At 39.3% G+C, this 21563-nt stretch overlaps 1 protein-coding gene across 6 annotated transcripts in view; it reads right to left on the bottom strand.

Moving 5' to 3' along the window:
- Positions 1 to 5382: 5382 nt before the first annotated feature.
- The window catches only part of usp2a (ubiquitin specific peptidase 2a), a 28621-nt gene continuing 12440 nt past the window's right edge, over positions 5383 to 21563 (bottom strand). For 3 of the 6 annotated variants that reach the window (XM_017490292.3, XM_017490295.3, XM_017490293.3), the window contains 11 exons: positions 13438 to 13488; positions 12787 to 12901; positions 12586 to 12697; positions 12340 to 12450; positions 10579 to 10643; positions 10279 to 10382; positions 10048 to 10128; positions 9858 to 9936; positions 7691 to 7798; positions 6914 to 7034; positions 5383 to 6151 (listed from right to left, as the gene is read on the bottom strand). In XM_017490292.3, the coding sequence (XP_017345781.1) occupies positions 6076 to 6151; positions 6914 to 7034; positions 7691 to 7798; positions 9858 to 9936; positions 10048 to 10128; positions 10279 to 10382; positions 10579 to 10643; positions 12340 to 12450; positions 12586 to 12697; positions 12787 to 12901; positions 13438 to 13488 (1023 nt within the window). In that variant the 3' untranslated portion in view covers positions 5383 to 6075. Of the gene's footprint in view, positions 6152 to 6913; positions 7035 to 7690; positions 7799 to 9857; positions 9937 to 10047; positions 10129 to 10278; positions 10383 to 10578; positions 10644 to 12339; positions 12451 to 12585; positions 12698 to 12786; positions 12902 to 13437; positions 13489 to 20130; positions 20561 to 21563 lie in introns of those variants that run through there. The other 3 variants (XM_017490298.3, XM_017490297.3, XM_047161343.2) reach the window with 3 other exon arrangements.

Genomic DNA, 21563 nt, shown 5'->3' with positions numbered 1-21563 from the left:
GTTCTCCCCGTGTTTTAGGGTTTTCCTCCGGGTTCTGATTTCCTCCCCCAATCTAAAGACATGCGTGGTAGGCTGATTGTCTGTAGTGTGTGAATGCGTGTGTGTGCAATTGTGCCCTGGAATGGATCCCTGTCCAGTGTGTCCTCCGCTTGTGCTCTGAGTCCCCTGGGTTAGGCTCCAGGTCCCCCCGCAACCCTGTATAGGATACGCGGTATGGAAAATGGATGGGTGGATGGATGGGGTTTATTAAAGGAATACTCCAGCATTTGTACTCCCAAACTAATATCTATCCACCACGTCTGTAGTTTCCTTGAACTCAGTGACGTAGCCAGGAATTAATGTTGGGAGCTGAAGAAATATGTTCAAACAAAAATCACTGCGAGATGTGTCAAATTAAATTGCTAAGTGTGATGCGCTCTGGCATTTCTGGTGTTTGCCACTCGGTAGATATGTTGGTGTTATTCAGATTTTGTGGTTTAATTATTTTATGCATAATCTACCATCCGTCAATCGTGCCATATTAATAATGTTAACAGCCGTAGGACAGAAGATACCTCCGTTTCCACTGGAAATTATTCAAATAACATGCGGGTAGTAGCGGAACACTGACATGAAAAGTGCATGATTCTGATTGGTTAATCATGTTTCTCACCATAGCAGCTGGTAGCCAATAAAATGTGATTAAACAAACCGAAGGAGGCATTTGTTTGATGTTGACTTACTGCGCAAAACGATGTTATATGACGCTTATACTCTTAGTGAATTCTTGAATCTAATTGATTCATTTTCTATAACAGCACAGCTGTGAGAGTAGTGACGGCTGAAAATCAAATCGCAGGTTTATATGAATATGCCCATAATATGCAGCTATTGTTTCTATAGTAACAGTAGAAACTGCTGTTGTTTCTATAGTAACAGTAGAAACTGCTGTTTCTATAGTAACAGTTTGATGCCACACATAACGTACCAAAAACATGGAATCACTGACATGCTGAAGCTTTGTTTAAGGAGATGTTTCTTTCACATTTATGGAAAGTGTTGGTGCTTTATATCCGTACACATTTTCTGCGATGGTAGAGTCTTCAGGACAGAGGACTTTGCTTTTCTCACAGTAAGCTGACAAACTGGGTTTTTTTTTTCTTACTAATTTTGAGAAAGAGTAAAAAAAATAGCATAAGATGGGGAAAAAAGCATATGGCGTAAGTGATACCCGGAACTAACTTACCTCTCAGATATTCTAGAACATTAAATGTTAAACTATAAACTGTTAAGAGAATGATGTGCCATTCTGTAATAAATTAAACATTGTAATCATTGAAAAGTGTTGTTATGAGAGCAATACGTCAGGACCGGATGCGTGTCATAAAGGTCTTATGTTGAAACATGAACGAACGTCGTACCAAAGCTGTTCTTGTTTAGTGTTCCCGAACTTTCCATCACTGGAGCAATCCAGTAAAAAGCAGTTCTGCTTCTTTCACTGAGGTTTTCCTGAGATGGCATCCATGCACCGTCACAAAACATATTCCAGTGTTTGTGTCTCCGTCACCAAAATATCACAAGCCCTATTTTTAAAAGGAGGAATGCTATAGATTTAGAGTTTAGTTTATTAACACATTTGGGGAAACGACTGCCTTTAGATGCCTATTTAAGTGAAGTTTGAGTAAACAGGTTTCTGTTATTTTCTTCCTGCTGCAAAAAGTTTCGAAAGTATAGTCTGTGGTAATCACAAACAAGGGACTCATGAACAACCATCACAAAACATGAAAACGTAGTTGACCATTCAGGTGACAACACACAGTATTAATAATCGAGCGTATGTACACTTCTGAACTGGTTCATTTGTGTGAATTCAGTTATTGTCTTGTGAACCATATGTAAACATCTGTTATGTGAAATAGCTTATTCAGGGCAGTATGAAATAATAAACAAAATACAATTTTTATAATCCCTATTGGTTTTTAACATTTTTATTATTAAGGTTTTGCAAATTCTCAAAGGCGTATGTAAACGTAAGACCTCAACTGTACATTATTTAAAGAGATTAGAAAAATTTTGTCAACAATAAATTTTAAAAAAAAATGTTAAATTGAAGTTTATTTAGTATTAGTATCAGAACTTTTAACAGTAGGCACTGTCTATTGTCAGATTTCCTGATGGGGGTTTATATTTAGATCCTTACTGAGCAAGATCGAGGTGAGAGATGCAAGGAGAAACTCTTTAAATTGAGATAAGAAACAATAAGAGGAACCAGACTCAAAATCTAACCCATATTCTTCTGAGGGACAGCAGATAGTGGGATTACAGATCAGTACTAATCATATAATATGTTCGTCTCTCATTTCATTGTTCAGTACATGATACCTGTATCTACGCTTCTCGAGAATCCTCGAATAATGTACATAAATGTGTGTGATTGGATAAACCACAACAGAGGATCTGCCTACTTTGAACAGCTTTGCTACAGGATTTATGATTCTATGGTGGTTTGATTTGTTTTTTTTTTATTCCCAGTTCCCAGGTCTGCTAAAATACTTTGCTTCACCAGTTGGCGACACTGTTATAGTTAATCAGTTTCCTTTAACTAACACACACACACACACACACACACACACACACACACACACACACACACACACACGGAGTATTTATATTGCAAACTGATTTTTAAGTATGTATATTTAAATTTTGGCATGCATACTAGAATTTTTTTTTAAAGTATGCATATTCACTTTGTGTCCATACTTAATGTGTACAACTTTTTATTTATTTATTTTTTAAACTGATTTGTGCTTTCACTTTTTTTTTTTTTTTTTGCTTAAAGACTTCTAAGTATCACTAAATTAGGTAAACGTTGTTTAGTTAACTAATGCATAAGTCAGTGTTGTTCACGTGGAATTCATTCAATATTACCTCCATGAACTTTCTACAGTGAAAACCCCACTCATTTAAAAACAGTTGAGCTGAGACTCAAACCAGGTCATGGCCATGGTATTCAGGCATGTTACTGCAGTGCTAATTTAGCACAGATACAGTAACCACCTTACATATCATGCTCACATTATATTTTACATAATCTTGTAATTAGAAACTTGTTTAAAAAATTAGGTTTGTCATAAGTTTTGATGAGAAACGTAATATTTCCATGTGAACCATTCTACCACTTTCCATTTTTATCGTACTGTTCTGCTACAGTGTTGCTCCATGCGCCACCTGGTGGTTATTGTGTGAAGCACAACAAATGAATTGAAATTTTTAGAACCATGCCTGCAGTATACCGCCTGATCACACGTGACTAATCGCGTGACACCGCACGAAAAAACGCGCTTTCTTAAAGGCCACATCTGTATTTATTTTGCAAACTGATTTTTAAGTATGTATATTTAAATTTTGGCATGCATGCTTAAAATTCTAGTATACATATTTATTTTTATGTATGCTTATAAACTTTGTGTCCATACTTAATTTGTGTAAAACTTTTTTTTTTAAAAAGCATACATATTTTGCATAGTTATTGTTTCATATTTGTACATATTTTTACTGGTGTACTTTCACATTTATTTGCTTAAAGACTTCTATGTATCAGTAAATTAGGTAAAAGTTGCTTTGTTAACTAATCCTTATGGTAAGCTAGTTAAACTTTAGCTAGCTCCAGCTGCAGTGGTGAGTTGGCGTAATGGGTAGTGTTATGAGTTAACGTTCCAAGTGTTCCTGTTTCCTACAGGTTCTCCAGTTTTCTCCCACCTCTTGACAACATGCCACTTAATGGTTTATCTAAAAGCCTGACTTGTGAGACTACTGTGACTCAGAGCAGGACAAATATGTAGATGATTGAATGAATTGTTTCAGCATGACTCTGATGCTCCATATAAGGAATAGTAAACATCTAAGGTTTGACCAATGAACCTAACTAATATCTAGTTTTTGGGTGAAAGCCTTGGAACAGAAATACTACATTACAGCATGTGGCAGACACCCTTATCCACAGCAACTTACAATTATCTCATTTATACAAATGAGCATTTCAGGGTCTTGTTCAAGGGCCCAACAGTGGCAGCTTGGCAGGGCTGGGATTTGAACTCCAATCAGTAGTCCAACATCTTAACTGCTCAGCTACCAAGTAATATGTGCAATGAAATAGTTTTAATCACATTTCCATGATATCAGTGTGAAGAAATGCATTTATTAAAACATGCAGTTAACTGTTTTGTGACCCCACGTTCTTGGCAGCCATGAAAGAAGTGGAGCTTCCCCATGTCCTAAATATTACTTTTAACCCTGAGACTTACAGACATAGAGCAAATGTTGTGGAATAAAAACACACTGGATTTTGCGAGTATAGTTATTTTGCAAACTTGTTTTTAAGTATGTATTTTTAAATTTTGACATGCATACTTAAAAAATAAGAATGCATGCTTGAATTTTTAGAATGCATATAAACTTTATTTCCAGAGTTTGAAGTACGCATAATTAAAATAGAAGTATTCAAATTAATTTTTAAGTATGCTCTCCCTGCTCATCGGGGTACTCTGGTTTCCTCCCTCAGTCCAAAGACAGGTGTTGTAGGCTGATTGGCATCTCTAAATTGTCTGTAAAGTATGAGTGGGTGTGTGAGTGTGTATGCTATTGTGCCCTGCCATGGGTTGGCACCCCGTCCAGGGTGTCCCCCACGTTGTGCCCAGAGTCCCCTGGGATAGGCTTCAAGCTCCCTGCAATCTGTGTAGCAGAAGTACAGAAAATGGATGGACTGATGTCTACGTACAGATAGTTTTCTGCCTGAGGGGGGCAGTAGAGGACATTACTTGTACCATCTGGGTAACAAATGAAGTCGCTGTCTATCCTATTACTGATCTAAAATTCATCAACCTTTACATAATCAGAATTCAAGGTCTGAATAAATATAGACAAAAGTTAGGTCTTTCTCTAAAATTTATTTCATACATTTTATATATATATATATATATATATATATATATATATATATATATATATATATATATATATATATATATATATATATATATATATATATATATATATATATTAGTTTGCCACTGTTAAAATGTGACGTGAGCATAAATAGTATCCATTCTCTTTCTCCTGTTAAATTAAACTGAAAACAGTAACAGGTCATTTTCAGCACCACAGTATAGTACATTCTCTATATTGCATCATATATAAAAATATACAGATAGTGTTTTTTTTTTTCTTCTTCTTCTCCCAAAACCTTCTTTCCATGTTGTTCAATGGCATGAAATCGAGGATAAACCAATCTGTATGATCAGGACTACCGAGTGAACTATAATCAGCTGGACTCGCCTGTCCTCTCGTTCACAGCATTTGAGTATCAGATCAGTAGCAGCCACCACGCACCTTCCACCGACCTTCTTATTTTTTTGGCTTTTTCAGCCCTCAGGAGACTAAAAGGAAGGAGAGAATGGAGTGGATAGCGACTGGGAGAAAATGACAAGTGAAACAAATCCAAAACCAAGTCGCTGAATAAAAAGCAGAGATGTGCAACAAACCGATGGGCTCAAATTAGTGTATGAGCTGCAGCTTTGAGGTTGTAAATCTCGTCTCCCTCAGCAGAGGGAGCCTCATACCAGTTCATTTCCCTCCAAGTGTTGAGAATACCAATAAAAACGATACAGTCGACACTGTAAAACACTTCTACGTTAAACCAGTCTGTGCGCTGAGGCACGTGATCTTGAACAAGGCGCAGTCGGGACCAGAGTTCTATTGCAGTGCATAGCGAGAGACTTGTGAAACGGTGTCACGAGGGTATTATTACCCTACAGTGTCTCCCAAGGAGCTGCCCTCAGACACACACACACAGACACACACACACGCAGCCATAAACGCACAGTCACACACACATACATGGAGGCATCAGGACACTCCGGACCTCCCCAATGAAAATGAACTGGACGCAGCGGCAGAGCGCCAGTAAGGACGTTACGATTATTTCCGACAGGTGTCCAGCAGAGGGCGCCGCTGTCTTCTTTCTCTGAGGAGTGCTGCGTGATGGTGATGACCCCCGGGGGGCGTGACCTCACTCCTTCCGTCTCCTGTGAGCCCTCACAAGCCAGACCGCTCGTAGAACAGAACGTATGCGTCACTGCTGCGCACCTGACTGGAGGACATTGGCGTTACTCTGAAAGAGAACAGAGAACAGTGAGAACCCGTACACTTCCAAAAGTCTTACAGAGCATGTCTGTCTTGCGTACATGGCTTGACATGATGCTTGTAGCTCACCAGCCACTGGGGCTAGCTGTTTCAAGTCAAACTAAATCACTGACATCCCAAAATGATTATTAGTTTATTTTATTCCTTTAGAATAAGCATACAAACGCTAAATTATATAATGTTAAATGCTAAATTCATAAAACAACAGTATGCAACCACAAATATTGTAGTAAAATCTACTGGTCAAATTGTCAGTCTGTTAAAACCCTAGTCACGAGCAATACTAATACTACTAATAATCATTTCAAACCACGATTATGCAACATGATAAACACTGTATTTGTTGTTTCTTCATGGTGTATGTTTGTTTTCCCGTTTACTAAAATCAAAACTGTTGCACAAAATCCCACAAACGCCGGACATGAATAAGGCTCCAACGTGGGTACAAATGCCAAAGATGTTGGAGGCGAACCAGCACTGGGAAGAGTCACAGAATCAAATGGGAGGAAGCTCCGTCAGATCTAAAGATGTGTTCATGAGAATGAATGAGAAATGAAAACGGGAGTCGCTTTTCGCCAAGAAAAAAAATGTCATCATGGGGGAAAGTGAGCGAGAAAAAAGGAAAACAATCATAGCTGGTAGAAAAGGAAGCTGGAAGATGAAAAATGTCATACAGGTCAGATCTGGAAAATCCAGAACTCTAGCTTGTCTTATACATGCGTATGAGTACCTGGAGTCATTAAATGTGTACCATTCTCCTGAGTCAGGGTTGCAGCAGTATGCCGTGTAATGCCCGCCCATGGTGGTGCCGGAGTGATTGGACACTGCATACAAGTTATACACGGCACTACCTGGAGACACAGTGAAGCATGCGAGAATACTGATGTGTAAACACTGAGAACAGCAATGCAGAGTACGAACCAGCACAAGCACAATACGACAGAACATGACGGTCCTTTGCACTCATATTCCTACATTTTACCCATTGTACCTCAGATTATTTTATTGTATAATTTTCACTTAAAAAAAAAACTGTATTTATTTTGCAATCACAATCTACCACTAACAACGTTTTATTTATTATCAATTAATTAATTAATTCAAACCTAAAAAAAAGTAGGATTATCAATGATGTCATTTTTATCCTTATTATAAGGAATAAAGGAATAAAAAGCCCTTCTGGGACTAATAAAGAGCAAACATATTACTATATTTGAATAGTTCATGAAATAAATCTGTACGGAAGAAGTCTGTGGAATTTTTACATGCTTTATTGGTCTGTCGCTGCAAAAAGGTGGTCTAGTTAATATAGAATCTTGTAAAAACCCTGCGTCACAGAATGATGGTGTTTATACTTCACTTGTATCAACTTGTGTAGAACCATTTTTTTTTAGTTTTAAATGCATACAATGGGATTTTTTTATGCAGTTCTGTATCATATACAAACACGGTGGGCTAAATAAGACACGGTTGTTATATGAATCTTTTAACATGTAACAATACTAACTGCTTCTGTCAGAGGCAAACTCCCTGAGGTCCAGGTCCTTCATGGGGAAGTTGACAAAAGTGGACAGTTTGCTGGATCTGACTCGAGCTTCTGAGAAACGCTTCAAATCTGAACGTGTGAATCAAGGAAAGAGTTTCCCCATCCAGTGTGTCAGTCAAGAAACATTTTGGTGAAACTGGTGATATGTACAGTACGCATGGCCCTCCAATAATATTGGCACCCTTGGTAAATATGAGTAAAGAAGGCTGTGAAAAACTGTCTTTATTGTTTAACCTTTTGATCTTTTGTTTACAAAAAATTCACAAAAATAGTCTGCTCTCATGGATATCAAACAATTACAAACACAACACAGGTTTATCCAAAAAATATATCTTTCTTAAATATATGTGTGCAACAATTATTAGCACACCATGAATTCATATGAGAAAAACAAATTAGAAGTATATTCCAATTGATATTTTTATTACATTTTTAGTACACCTGGGTGACTAGGAACAGGAAATTGTTCAACCGTGTCTTCCTGTTTCACAGGGTTATAAATATGAGGTAACACACAGGCCAAATTCCCTTAGTCATTCATAACAATGGGTAAGACCAAGGAATAGAGCTGTGATGTGCAGCAAAAGGTTGTTGAGCTTCACAAAATGGGAAGTGTCTATAAGAAAATAGCACAAGCATTGAAAATGCCCATTTCCACCATCAGGGCAATAATTAAGACGTTCCAGTCAACTGGAAATGTTATGAATCAACCTGGAATTGTACGCGTGTCTATATTGTCTCAACGCACGAGATGTTCGAGTGTCCAAAAAATCTCCAAGGATCACACATGGAGAATTGCAGAAGTTGGTTGCATCTTGGGGTCAGAAAGTCTCCAAAACTACAATCCGAAGTCACCTACATCACCGCAAGTTGTTTGGAAAGGTTTCAAGAAAAAAGTCCCTACTCTCCTCCAAAAACAACTCAAGCGTCTTCAGTTTGCCAGACACTACTGGAACTACTGGATCGGGTTCTATGGTCAGATGAAACCAAAATAGAGCTTTTTGGTAATGAACACCAGAGGTGGTTTTGGTGCACACAGAGAGGTAGCCATATGGAAAAGTACCTCATGCCCACGGTTAAATATGGTGGTGGATCTTTAATGTTTTGGGGCTGTTTTTCTGTCAGAGGACCTGGACATTTTATTAGGATACATGGCATCATGGAATCAAATGTCAACAGATATTAAATGAAAACCTGACTGTCTCTGCCAGAAAGTGGCAAATGGGCCATGGTTGGATCTTCCAGCAGGAGAATGATCCAAAACATACATCAAAATCAACACAAAAATGGTTTACTGACCACAAAATCAAGGTCTTGCCATGACCATCCCAGTCCCCTGACTTGAAACCCATAGAAAAACTGTGGGGTGAACTGAAGAGGAGAGTCCACCAGCGTGGACCTCCAAATGTGAAGAATCTGGAGAGATTCTGTATGGAGGAACGGTCTCAGATCCCTTGCCATGTATTCTCCAACTCATCAGGCATTAAGTATTGACTAAAAGGGTGCCAATAATTGTTGCACACCTATATTTAACAAAGTTTTTTTTTTTTACTAAACCTGTGTTCTGTTTGTAATTGTTTGATATGCATGAGAGCAGAGTGGTTTTGTGAATTTTTCACAGCCTTCTTTACTCATATTTACCAAGGGTGCCAAGATTAGTGGAGGGCACTGTAAATACACCACGTATCTGTCACAGCATAGAGGATCTATAAGTAATGATACTTAAAGACAACCTGAAATCAAAACTGCCTTGTTAATGTCCTTGCTCATATTGTGAATAATTCATAAGTATTAATCGTTTAAAAGACGTCCTTTTTTTAAAAACATAATCTTCGTTCAATTCATGTAATGACTTTTGATTACCACTAAACGTCATCTGATTTTTAACTACGCCACCATGCAAGCACAGACAGGAGGAAAATAACATTTACCAATAATCTCATATCATGTTTCTTCTCTCCCTCTCCCAGCTCTCAGAGTGTAACTGCTTTCACTCAGACGTTTCGGGGCACTTATTTCCACTGCTTAAACATTTTAAACAATAAATCCTCCTGAATTTCTTCTATTAAAAATAAATCAATCAATAAATGAAAAGAGTGCATTATAAAATAGTCGTGCAGAAGGATACGTAGCACTAAGATTTTAGGGAACTTCTGAATTGTGAACTTCTTTGTACATTTTCTTCTGGCTTTACATCTGTAACATGTCTGTGGAGACAGAGGGAAATATGATCTTTAGGGACAGTGACTAGTTTATTCTGAAAAAAAAAAAGTCAAATATCAACAGAAGCAGGCAGGATATAATCAGAGCAGCCTTACTGGTTTCTCATCTCCGTCAAGCACATCTTCTTTAGTGAAGAGTCGCATGCAGTCCATCAGACTGACCTCTCCGTAGCCCTTCTGGGTGCAATACACACTGTCATACATCACTTTCTTCCTCTCACTGTACTGCATTTACATGACAGAGCACAGCAATAGTGTGTGTGTGTGTGTGTGTGTGTGTGAGAGAGAGAGAGAGAGAGAGAGAGAGAGCTGCCGAGCTGAACTGACCTTGGAGATTGGTAAGGAAAGATCCCAAAAGGGATCAAACACAGTGGAACAGTAGCCACACTCGGTGCAGGTCAAAGAGCTCTTCAGCTGCCCTACGAACAAGTCTGAACACATACAAGCACATGTGAAACACACCAGATATGACATACATTAACTGCTGAACTATATTTATATCAGATTTGTTCATGCAGGTCAACCAGGAAGGCATACGTACAATCCTACCGAGCTGTGATGCAGCAGAGCTTGGTGATTTCTCTGCTGTAACACACTTAATAAACCTGTGAGTGGACTCAAACATACCTACAATTTTACTGTCCTCTCTCTCCAGGTATTTGCTCCACATCTTTTTCCCTTTCTCATCATCACTGCACGAGGAAACCCAGAGTTAGTCACTGACTCTGTACAACAAACTCACTGAATAATAACAACAACAACAACAACAACAACAATAATAATAACAATAATGATAATAACAACAACAACAGCAATAATAATATCAATAAAAACAACAACAACATTAACGACAACAACAACACTAATAATAATCTTTATTTACCATTTTCTAGCCAATATATCATAGTGGTTCACATATAGAGAACTAATCAAAATGCAAAATCATGACTAAAATCAAAATTGAATAATACACATAGACCTAAGCAAGGTAAAGCAAGCAGGTTTTCAATCTAGAGTTAAATTGAATTAAAATGATTATAGATTTTGTTTTCCTCATATTCTCGGGAACATAAGGGATCAGATCCGATATCCGAAAAAAACTGTCTGAGCTTAAAATAATCCACAAAATGAATAGCAGGCTTCAGCTTGCGATGAGCTATCCTGCTTCAGGACATCAGCAAGAAATGTTAGATCTAATACGCTCTGACCTTCTTTTTGGTGCTCAGTTATACACGTTCTCTGCTACAAAGCTCTGATTTTGACCCCAGACCCATTTGCTGCTCACTCAAGCTTCAGTGAACTCTATGGAATTAAATTTGTGTTGAATGTAAAAAAAGTATTGAAACCATCCATCCATCCATCCATCCATCCTCTACCACTTACTCCTTCTTCAGGGTCACAGGGAACCTGGAGCCTATCCCAGGGAGCATCGGGCACAAGGCGGGGTACACCCTGGAGAGGGTGCCAGTCCATCGCAGGGCACAATCACGTACACACTTACACACCCATTCATACTCTACGGACACTTTAGACACACCAATCAGCCTACCATGCACGTCTTTGGACTGGGGGAGGAAACCGGAGTACCCGGAGGAAACCCCCGCAGCACGGGGAGAACATGCAAACTCCACACACACATGACCCCGGGGGCACTTGAACCCCGGACCCTGGAGGTGTGAGGCGAACATGCTAACTACTAAGCCACCATGCGCCCCAAAAATATTGAATGTAACTTGAAAATATACACAGAGTGTATAAAACACTCTGAATTCCTCTCATTGACTAGTGAGATTCGGGTCCGGCTGAGGAGGAGGAGGATGACGATGCTCCGTGCTGCTCCTGAGAGCTCATCTCCATTAAACAGTCGTATAACACTACCCAAACCTCAAACATTAATTATGAGCTCATATACTGATTAAGTAAGTAATTTTCACTGCAAAGTACAAACACAATAACTATACAGAAAACCGCTCTCTCCAAAATTCACGCCACCGATGTTTCTACTTCCTGATCAGAAAGCTGTCGATGTAAATCTCCCTAGCCAATGAGAGTAAGTCGCTGTGAAGCCCCAGAATGGCGAACTTAAATGTACGAAGAAGTCTGAAAGTTTAAATGAAAATTCTGGCAGCGCGTTCATAAACCATTCATAAAACAAAGCTGAGAAAACTGTCAACAAAGAACGCTGTTTATTTCAAGATCATGTACAAGTGCTGCCACGGGGTTCACTGTTTTCAGTTTCACAGTGTTTTCCTCCTCTCATTGTATATTTCTGTTCGTTTCTTGAGAAGTGACGTTCAATACCTTTGGCCCAAATTTAATTCCATAGAACTCCAGCCACTATGATAAAGAAGCCTGAGTCAAAGTCACAATGCACGCATTTACACTTACGATAAATGGTCGAAGTCCTCTGTGGTGGCACGCGGCCGTACTGTAACCCTGTTCACCTCATTGTGCAGGCCATCGAGCAGGAAGCGCAAAAACTCCTGAGCGTCTTGTTGGCTAGAAAACACAGAGTATTTCTGTCAGTATTAGCCGTATAACAGAACCAACAAAGAGACTAAGAAACTGTACACCGACTGTTTCCTTCCTAGCGTTCAGGTTTCAATGAGAGCGTAAGGTTCTGGTCAAACTTACTTGTAGCCGACAAATCTGGGCGCGTATCTCTGGATCTGTGTCTTGAACTCGGAAGGGCTGACAGCGTCGCTGCTTGACGACGTCCACATCGTCTGAATGAGCTTGGCAAATTCTGTGATGGAAGAGATGGAGGATTGCTGTGAGCATGGTCATGCCCAGGGCTTGTGCTTTTAACTTGAGAAATCCTGTAAGTGCTCTTACCCTCCATCAGTGCAGTGTTTGTGCGGTTGAGGTCGCGGCGGTGGGAGTTGTGCAGACAGTAGTCTCGCAAACTGTGAGTGTTGCTAAGACACTGAAGGATGGAGTTCATAAAGCACTGCCAAAAAACCACATAAAAGACAGGACTTTAAACGCTACCAAATTATAGGTCATAGAAAGCTCTTGGAAAAAAAAAAAAAAAAAAAAAAAAAAAAAAAAAAAGGGTTGGGTATCAACTGGAAGAGCACTGAGACTACTGGCTCAGTCTAGTTTAGTGTGAAAGGCCTAATGATTTATTTTTGGACCACCTGATTACTGTTGCCTGGCAAAAGCAACCTAACTGAATTTCCAAGGCAATGAGATAGCATGAAAAATAAGCTTGAGTGGAGCGACCAAAAAGGAATGTGAAAGTGATATCCAAACACTTTGACCTGCTGGATTTGTCTGGAACACAAGATAAAAGCTATGACAGATTAAACAGATTAAACACTACGTGCAAAGATGTTCTTGTTCCCTGCTACTAATTCAGATGATCCCTTTTTAAGAATTGAGATCAGATAAACAGCCATGTGGTCTCTAAAAATACCATCACTGAAATTTTCTAAAAAAAAAAATTAATTCTAAAGAAATAAATAAAAAGCTTGTGGTACTCACTGTATTGCCCAGATTCTTTAATCCCACCAGGCCTTGGGCAGCCTTGGAACTCTATGAAATGCATAAAAAGGCATTGGTTCATTTATTAATTCATGACTTGTGTTTATTCATGTATTTATTTTTGTATGCAGGTTAAAATCCACTATCTATGTTATCTAATCTATGTTTCCTTTAATATATAATGTAAGGTGCCTGAAAAGTCAGGAGCCGACAAGATTCAAACTGCACGTATTTTACAACACGTGCTGCACACGTTCACATTTACGCTCGAAGCATTTTCTCAGCCGCTGTATGTTTTTTCCCCTCAAAGTTTACCCGTTAGTTCCTGAATTTTCGGACCCCTGTAGACCGAGCGAGGGACTGGTAATAATAATGACATGTATTAACTGCTGTACTATGTTTATATTGGATTCATTAAAACCTCTGTACGCCACCACAACGGATTACAAATGAAGCAATCAAAGATGTGATTGATTTTCCGCGTGGAAATTGCACGTTAACGGAGCAGACCGAATTGAAACTTGAAGCGGTGCTGTTTTGTTTCTAGAGCATTCGAGCAGAGGAGAGGAAACACGATCCACTCTGAGCTACAACTTAATTGTGCAGCGAGGTGACCGTGATGCTGCTGGACACACCACTAACACACGGCGATCCTGACGCCCCACAGCGATGTGACTGGATCTCGCGGCGTTCCTCATAATGCTGGAGAATGTGAGGGAACAGACACTTTATTGTTGCTCTGAAAGCACCTACCAGCAAATCGTTTCCCGCGACTTGTTTATTTACCTCGGGATTATCCGAATACAAATCGTCATTTCCCTGCGATTCTAATGAACATGTTAAGATCCTCTGCACTTGGATGCACACCAAAGCTCTTGCAGTTCCTTTATTTCCAGTGTGAAGACGCACAACAGCACCGATAATGGAAACCTGCTTGTTGTGTCATGTGCACTTGGATTTGTTGTACTCTTGTTGCACTCTGCTCGGTTATATCGTTAATGCCAAATATAGAATTCTGTTTCCTTTGCACATTTGCTTGATCTGTTGTACTCCACAACACTGATGCCATAACAGCAGCTGGTTGGTGACAGATTTCTCAGCTGGGAAGCTATTTTTACAGCCACTCAGGGTACATTTACGCACACACTACACTATGTTACACAGAAGCCTCCTCTGAGTCTGTACACACCGTAAGTGTAAACCCTGTTATAATACTGTAAACCATCCATTGCATTAACTATAATCTGATATACGGACCTGTTTTAGTGGTATTTTAGTTCCAGCTTTAGAGAACAATTCTAGGGATTCGATTTCCAAATGGGGTCATGTAGCTGAAATCAAGTGGAGGCACATACAAGAGCTTATTCGGTTTATTCATACTCAAAAAAAAACCCCATCTGAATGTAAGTCTAGCATTCACGCTACTTTGAGTGTTTTTTTTTTTCAAGACAGCAACATGGTACTTTTTGTAATGCAGCTTCAAATGATAATGATAATGATAATGAGTCTTTATTGGTCACATATACATTACAGCACGGTGAAATAATTTTTTCTTTGCATACCCCAGCATGTTAGGAAGTTGGGGTCAGAGAAAAGATACAGCACCCCTGGAGCAGAGAGGGTTAAGGGCCTGGCTCAAGGGCCCAACAGTGGCAGCTTGGCAGTGCCAAGGCTTGAATGGCCAACCTTCCGATCAGCAACCCAGAGCCTTAACCACTGAACCACCACATTACAAACGTAACGCAATGTAATGTAATAAGACCAAATTTAATGTAATGTAAGGTACTTTAATGCAACATTTCAAGGTACTTCAAAAAGGACGAACAAAAAAACCTTCACTCTAAAAGCCACTAGAATGTTAGACGTTATGGATTATGGTTATTGCTACAGCAACTACATTTACACTTTGTCCTAACTGCAAGTGCCGTGAGCGAGCAGCAACAACAGGTACTGCACCACTCTATGAGGATTCCCCATTTCTGTTTTGTGCTGTACTGTTGCACCTTAAAACTGCAGAAAAGAAACTCATCCATGAAGCAGAGAAAAGAAATGACTTAAACAATCCTTCCTCTAAATGTTAGAAAGACATCAATAATAAGGACGTAAGTGATCCCACTTATACACTAAACTCGTACACTTATATAAATGGTAAATGGTGCACTTATATAGCGCTTTTATCCAAAGCGCTTTACACTGTGTCTCATTCACCCATTTACACACACTCACACACTAATGGTAGCAGAGCTGCCATGCAAGGCACTAACTTGCCATCAGGAGCAATGTGGGGTTCAGTTTCTTGCCCAAGGACACTTCATTATGTGGAGTCAAGTGGGCTGGGAATCAAACCGCCAACTCTATGATTAGTGGACAACCCGCTCCACCACCTGAGCCACAGCCGCCCCGCTTATATACTCATATGGCCTGTCATATGCAACATGACTAGGAGCGTTAAGCATATGTAAGAAACATATGAGCTCATGATTATACAGTCAGTCCAGAAGTATTTGGACAGCGACACAATCTTCGCAGCTTTGCCTCTGTACACCACCACAACGGATTACAAATGAAGCCATCAAAGATGTGATCGAAGAGGAGACTTTCAGCTTTAATTCAAGGGATTTAAAAAAAAATAACGCATTAACTGTTTACGAATTAACCCTCCATTTTCACAGGCTGAAAAGTAATCGTACACACTAACAACCGTAAATATTACGACTGTTTTAAATACTCAGATGCAAATCCCTTAAAAAATTTTTTTTTAAAACCACCTTATTCTGACACTTACACCTCTACTCTGTGCACTTTGCTTCTTCTAGAACTCAATTAACAGATCTTGTATAGTAGCACTACTTGTATTGTTCTATGCTTGATATATCGCTTTGCTTGTATTTCCTTATTTGTAAGTCGCTTTGGATTATAAGCGTCTGCTAAATGAATAAATGACAATGTAAACCCATGATTTACAAGATTCCTACAGTGACTTGCTGGGGAAAAGGTAGGTATAGTGTATGAACTACAAATGAGATTCCACCTTGCTCCCAAAACTCCACACTGAGCTGGCAGAACATCTTTGAGAGCTGGAGAACACTGTGTCCTGTCCTTCCTGTTTCAGCCAGCTGCTCGTAAACAAGCCACACTTGCTCGCTACCTGTCACTCTGCCAGCACCCCAAGGGGTCAGAACAGAGGCCCACAGGAGGTTGACACAGAAAGGAGAAAGGACACATTCACCATCACAAAGCATGGGAACTACCTCACAATGTCACGAGTCTGCTGTTAATCCTAAAGATTAATCCAACACATTACAGATTCATACAAATGAATGTAGTAGCTTAGGATTCGGATGCTGAATTGGAACGTAAATACACGGGAAGCTATGTGACATGACTAAAGTATGCAGCCGATGATAATGCTGTATACACACACTGCAGCAGCTTACGTTGCCCTCTAATGTGTTACCTGAGAAAAAAAAGGACACAGGAGCACATGACAGAGTATCAATAATGTCATGAGGTCACGCCTTCCAATCAATCCCTGCTGAAGATTGCACTACTCCCTGTCGCACCGAAAGCACTGATCCTGATAAGCTGTGCATATCTTTATATTTCTTTCTTTTGTTCTCTAAAAACTTGCACACTCACAGATATTAACAGGATTAATGAATCCTTCAGCAGCAGACTGCTGCACCCTCAGTGTAAGAAGGAGCGCTACCGCAGGTCCTTCATCCCTACAGCAGTCAGACTCTGTTATGCAAAAAACAACATAACGTAGCACTGCTAGTTGTTTTTGCATCATCAGCCAACATGTAAACAATAATTCTGCATTATGAACATTTACTCACTTATTACTATTTGTTGCTCAACCGCTACTGTTAACTGTGCAATAATCCATTCATCACTTTTCTGTATATAAACGAGGGGTTACTCTTCTGTATATATTCATATTCTTATTCATCTGTACATACATACATACACCTTCTGCCTGTTTCATTCTGATTAATCTACTGACCTTCCTATTTCTGTTAAAGACTGTATGTACAGACCAGTTTTACATATATAATTTATTCCCACAGGAACAAATACGGCCAAAAGGGCCATATCCCACAGGATATGGCCAAAAGTATGTGGATACATGACCATCACGCCCATATGTATAAATGCATTACAATTTCCCTTCACTGAAACTAAGGGACCCAAACATGTTCTGGCATGATGATGCACCTGTGCATAAAGCAAGCTCCATGAAGGATGGAGCGGAAGAAACCGAGTGGCCTGCACAGAGCTCTGAACTCAACCCCACTATGATGCACCCCAGGCCTCCTCGACCAACGTCAGTGCCCGATCTCCCGAACACTGAATAAGGACACGCTCAAAAACCTATTGGAAAGCCTTTGGAGAATGCTGGAGGTTAGTATAACGTCAACGGGGGACTACACCTGGAATGAGATGTTCAAGAAGTACATGAGTGTTATGGTCATGAGTCCACAGACCTATGGCCATATAGTGTGTATCTTATTATTTTTTATATAAAAAATGATATATTATTCCTTGAATTTCCCCTTGTGGATCAATAAAGTATCTATCTATCTATCTATCTATCTATCTATCTATAAGCATCAAATACAAGGACATCGTATGGTGACAGTACAGCTAATCTGTTCTATCATAGCACTGCATGCGAATGATATTACTGAGTCAAAGGAGACGTGATCATTTAACAAATCCACATGTCTTTTAACAATGTTAAATGTTTTAAAGCATTCAAAGTCAATTTTCCATGCGGTCAGGCAAGTGAGATGAGTAATACAACACGTGTCTGACGAAACACTTCCACTCACTTGTGCATGACGTGTTTCTATGTTTGCTGTCGGAAAAGGAAACTAACCAGAATTCAATAACGTGGACAGAGCTCATAGTCAGAAGTACTGTTACTGAGAGCAGCCAGAAACATGCCCAACAGCAAAGATGATGTAATGGTCAAGAGATACCAGGCTAGTAGACCTAGAGCTTACAGCGTACCGATATAAGAATGCATTGCAACACCAATTGACATCTGAAGCTACGAGCTGTACAAAGTGTCCACCTGCTCATCCATGGCCTGTGGGGATTTTAACAGTGCAGAGCTCCTATAACACTTTATGTGAATGCCAAGAGGAGGTGAGCTCTGCTACTATAATTTGATGGGCATTTGAATCATGGCATGGCATAATGTTCTTTTAATATTTGAACCCTGCTTAAAACATTAGAAAATGTCTTCTATAGCAGTGATTCTCAAACTTTTTGTTACCAGGGTCTAAAGATCGACCAATATTGATTTTTAAAAAAAATTTTTATAACCGATACCGATTATTTGCATGTTTATGTTCCCGATAACCGATATGCAGAACCGATATTATTTTATTGTTTCACTTCTGTTTTTGACACAATGATAACGACACCACTGAACCGAACAAACCGTTTTATTTAGAACAATTTTGTCAAATTCACTTCTTGCTTGCATACAAAACAGAACAAAAAACCCCTCTTATTTATACACCAATAAATAGAGGGATCTGAAAGAGTGCACAAAATAAAAAAATAAAGCACAGTGTTACTAACATGTCTATAAAAAAAAAGCTATGATGAGGTAAACAAACAGGTAAAAGCTGGATCTTGTTAAAAGCTACATATGGTGGATCATCCCTGAGCATCAACCCGGGTGAGTGAACGGGACTAACGATGAACGGGACATTTTACAAGACTAATAATGAGCATACACAACAGAAAGAGAATTAAGCGGTTTTATTTCCAACATGTGCTCATTCAAGGCTGTTTTCTTTCATTCATGTAAAGTTATGTCTTTGAGACTTGACAGATTAGGTGACCGTATGAGTTTGTCTCTATTTCTTAGCACCAAGCTGCTTAAACTACACGTCAAGCATTTATGTAACACACGTCATTTGTGCATTAATGGCGGTTAGGTTAAATAAAGTTTATTAATTAAAGTGAAGAAAGCATACATTACCTGTGCACACCATTTCCCCTGCGCTCAATTCTCAAAACATCCACAAGATGGCTCCATTTATCGGTGGATCCGATATTACAAAACTGATACCCGATTATGGAAAAATGCTTAAATATCGTACGATCTCTACTACGGACCTCTTTAGATGTAAAATAAATTCTATGCCCCCACACTCCGTATGGATTTATTTCATGGACATTATTTAGATTTTTCAAATAAAAGCTTTTGGAGCCATACAGTTTTTTATTCCTAAACTTTCCACTGATCATACACATTAGGTCTGAGTTGATTTTGCTGCTTGGACCCCAAAATATAACTTTGATGAAGTAGTGTGTGTTTTTCCATCATTGTATCAAAATTTTAAAAAGTTACAGACCGCCTGGCTATGCTTCATGGACCCCTGGGCTAATGTAATGCCAGAACAGAATTAGATTTCATTCATTTTGAAGCCAAAATTTAAATCAAGGAATACTAAAGGTCTGGCAATTCAACTATAATTAAATTAAGCTCTAAGGTCAGAAACAAATAAATAAAAGCATTTTTAATTACAGTTGCATGATATTCAATGATGAAAAGTCCTTATAATAGCACATGAATCAACTGTTCCACAATCTCCTAAATCCCAGTGTAACCCCTGGTTAATACTCCTAATCAGAGCTGCAGCACAGATTTTCCCCAGCATACACTCATACCTTGACTTGATTAATCAGGAGCCCCACGAACGTAGACACGAGAAGAGAGCCAGACATAGCTGAATTTTTCCCCTGCAGCTCGTGAACTTTCATAGATGGCAATAAAGACACGGGGTGATCAGCTGTCCCGTTCTCGGTGTACGACTGGTGCATTCTGTCCTTCAAATAAAATGAGTTGTAACCACCGAGAGCTTTCTTTTACTCCTTCCTGAATGACTTCAAGCAGAACTCAAGAGAAATGTAGTTCAGTAAACTGCAGGCATGATGGCTAGGTGGTGAACAGGATAATCACAGCGATCACTGAGCAGCAAAAAAAAAAAACCTTCCCGAATAATACAAACAAACAGGGGAAGAAAAAAATCTGTCAGAGCTCGGAGAGGAACAACTCGAGTGTGTACAACAGGACGCTTCACACATCCCCGGCTGCTATATTTGCAGTTGCGGGTTTTTCCGCTAACGCGTGCTCACCCACGTGCACACACACACACACACACACACACACACACACACACACACACACACACACACACACACACACCAACACTTTATGTGCATAGCCTTCAAGCACACCTTTTTAGAACTTACAATCTAAAACATTAAGCACCCAGACCTGTCTCTAAGCAAATTTTAATAAAAATGCCATTCAAAACATCACTAACATTCCCAAACAGATCAAATGACTTTAATATAGAAGGGGAAAAGATCATGTTTCTGACATAAATATGGCACAAAAAGGCGGTTGCCTAGACACTCCAGGGAACCATCTAACCTTATAATTAGCTACGAATAACACTGCAATTGTGAAGGCGATGAAAGTAGGACAATATGTCCTTTGCTTAGGTTTGGGACTGTGTAAAAAAAACGTAGTTTACATGCTACACACTTTTAGAGGAGGGCAGGCACAACTACATGGGTACCACCTCAAATGTGACCTCAGTTCATCTCCGAGAGATGTACAGTATTGTTCCAATTCCACTAGTCAGAGACAGCTGCTCACGATATTAGCTGTGAGGCTGAAATCTGATGTTAATTAATACCTCCACAACAAAACCTATTTGGATTGAGCAATGCATTATATCAGAAAGTCTCATAAATAGCATCATAAGAAAGAATTGGGGCAAACTATTACACACACACAAACAAACACACACACACACACACACACACACACACACACACACACACACACACACACACAAAGACAGTCCATAATGTTCTACTGGGTTCATGCCCTGTTTCCTGCAAATACCAATCATGCTAAACGGGTAAGTTGTATCCCTTCCATTTAAACCAAAAATGTACTAAATTGGCGAGTCTCTCTTCTGCCCTTCTGTGAAATTTGTACTTTGATTGGACAATGTGTGCTTCTGTTTCTCCAGCAAATTCATTCTGGTAGAATAAAAAGGACGACAGAGTAAATAACCCATTGTTCG

The sequence above is a fragment of the Ictalurus punctatus genome, chromosome 17 (genome assembly GCF_001660625.3).
Source record: "Ictalurus punctatus breed USDA103 chromosome 17, Coco_2.0, whole genome shotgun sequence".
Taxonomy (NCBI): Eukaryota; Metazoa; Chordata; class Actinopteri; order Siluriformes; family Ictaluridae; genus Ictalurus; species Ictalurus punctatus.
The sequence above is the reverse complement of the archived record's forward strand: the minus strand, read 5'-3'. Positions and strand labels throughout refer to the sequence as shown.